The sequence below is a fragment of the Macaca thibetana genome, chromosome 10 (genome assembly GCF_024542745.1).
Source record: "Macaca thibetana thibetana isolate TM-01 chromosome 10, ASM2454274v1, whole genome shotgun sequence".
In the NCBI taxonomy this organism is placed as follows: domain Eukaryota; kingdom Metazoa; phylum Chordata; class Mammalia; order Primates; family Cercopithecidae; genus Macaca; species Macaca thibetana.
In genome coordinates, this window is record NC_065587.1 from 67,274,482 (window position 1) to 67,276,210 (window position 1,729).

A 1,729-nucleotide genomic window follows, 5' to 3' on the forward strand; every position below is an offset into this window, starting at 1 on the left:
CGTTGGTTGGCAAAGGTGTCTGAGCCTATAGCCCTGCTTTGAACCGACTTGGGGCAGGGATGAGCAGCCTCAGGGAGTTTTCTTGTCCACCCCGTAAGAATCTTCAAGGCTCAGAGATCATTTGCTCCAATTTTCTCATTTCTTTTCCTTTATTTATGTATTTATTTATGTTTTGAACAGGGTTTCACTCTGTTACCTACTTTGGAGTGTAGTGGGGCAATCATGGCTCACTATAGCCTCGACCTTCTGGGCTGAAGTGATCCTCCCACTTCAACCCCTTGAGTAACAGGGACCACAGGCGCAAGCCAACACACCCAGCTAATTTTTTTTTAGAGATAGGGTCTCCTGTGTTTCCTAGGCCTGCCTTGAACTCCCAGGCTCAAGTGAGTCTCCTGCCTCAGCCTCCCAACATGCTGGGTCACAGGCAGTAGCCACCTCGCCTGGCCAGTTTTCCCTTTACAAAGACTGGAATGTTGAGCCCGGAAAGAGGTGCTGTCCCTGTCTCTCATACCTGGGCTGACACTGGGGACTGCTGGGAAATTAGGGAAGACCTGAAGCCCCCTGCGAGTCTCAGGTACTAAGATTCTATGATCTTCTTGGGGGTCTTGTTCCCAATAAGTCACGTCAGCCTTGACTGGACTCACTGCCCACCTCTGGGACTTTGGCGGTGGGGTGGGAAGGAGGACCTCAAAGGTTCAGCGAGTCCACCCCCAGCCCAGCCACCAGAGCCAGTCTCCTCCTCCGCAACACCCAGGCCCTTATCAGGAAAGGATTTGGGTTGGTGGGGAGGGGCAGGGGGGAAGTTGGAGGCCCCAGGCTTGGCAAGGTGGGTCGGAGAGATAGGGAAGTGGGGAGGGGGCTGCGGGCCCCTGCTGGGTGGGGGAGGGCAATGGGAGGGATGCCCAGAATGGGCACGGTGGGGTGCTTTGGCCAAGCTTTGTCCTCGCTGGCCTGGCCCTCAACATGGTTCCAGGACTTCTGCCTCCCATCCTTGCCAGGCAAGTTGCCTGCACCTTTAATTAGCAAGCAGCAGTTTCTCCCCGATTCATCACGGTCGCTGTTTAATTAGCCAAGCCCAGGGTGCCCCCACCCCCAGCTCTGCCTGCTTGTCTCACCAAGGCCACCACCACCTCATGGTGTCCCCTGTCACCACTCCCCATACTTATTCTGCTCCCCAGAATGGGGGATGGGCCCGGCATGCCCAGCTGAAACCTCAAGGAGACTCTGGGCACCGGCGCTTGTATTCAAGGCATCCAGCAAACATGATTAGGGACCGAGGCTGCGCCAGGCTGGCTCTGGGTAGAACCCCGGCCGGACATGCGGGGCAGGCTCTGGTCCTGTCCAGCTGCTGGAGAGTGGCTTCTCCCTTGGGAGGTGCTGGGACGTCTCTCTGGCCTGGTCCCTGGGTGCTGGGAAGAGGCTGCAGTACTCCTGTGTGTCACTGCACCCCACATCCGGAAAGGGACACCATGTCTTCCCCTTCTTTCCTCTTCCAGAGCCCAGAAAGCTCCTCTGAGAACACTGGACTTCAGGAGAGGGGCCCATGCTCTGTAACCAGCCCTCAGCAGCCAGATCCTAGAGTCCCAGTGCAAGCTGTGGGCCAACGGAGGGGGGCGGACTCAGGCCTGCTTTGTGCCTGCAGGATCTGGGGAATTGGGAGCACTGGCCGGAGCCCACGGTTTGGGGCCGAACCAGCCCCCTTCTGTTTCCCTGAAGAAGGGTGAGGCTG

The 1,729-nt window shown here is 57.7% G+C and overlaps 1 protein-coding gene across 1 annotated transcript; it reads left to right on the forward strand.

Annotated features, from left to right (window-relative positions):
• Positions 1 to 260: 260 nt before the first annotated feature.
• Positions 261 to 1,339, forward strand: LOC126964111 (uncharacterized protein C20orf203; the record flags this gene model as incomplete). The annotated part of the gene is given in 3 exon segments (XM_050806936.1): positions 261 to 489; positions 620 to 795; positions 797 to 1,339. Coding segments are annotated over 3 exon segments (678 nt in total), but the record flags the coding sequence as incomplete, so codon positions are not given.
• Positions 1,340 to 1,729: the final 390 nt, after the last annotated feature.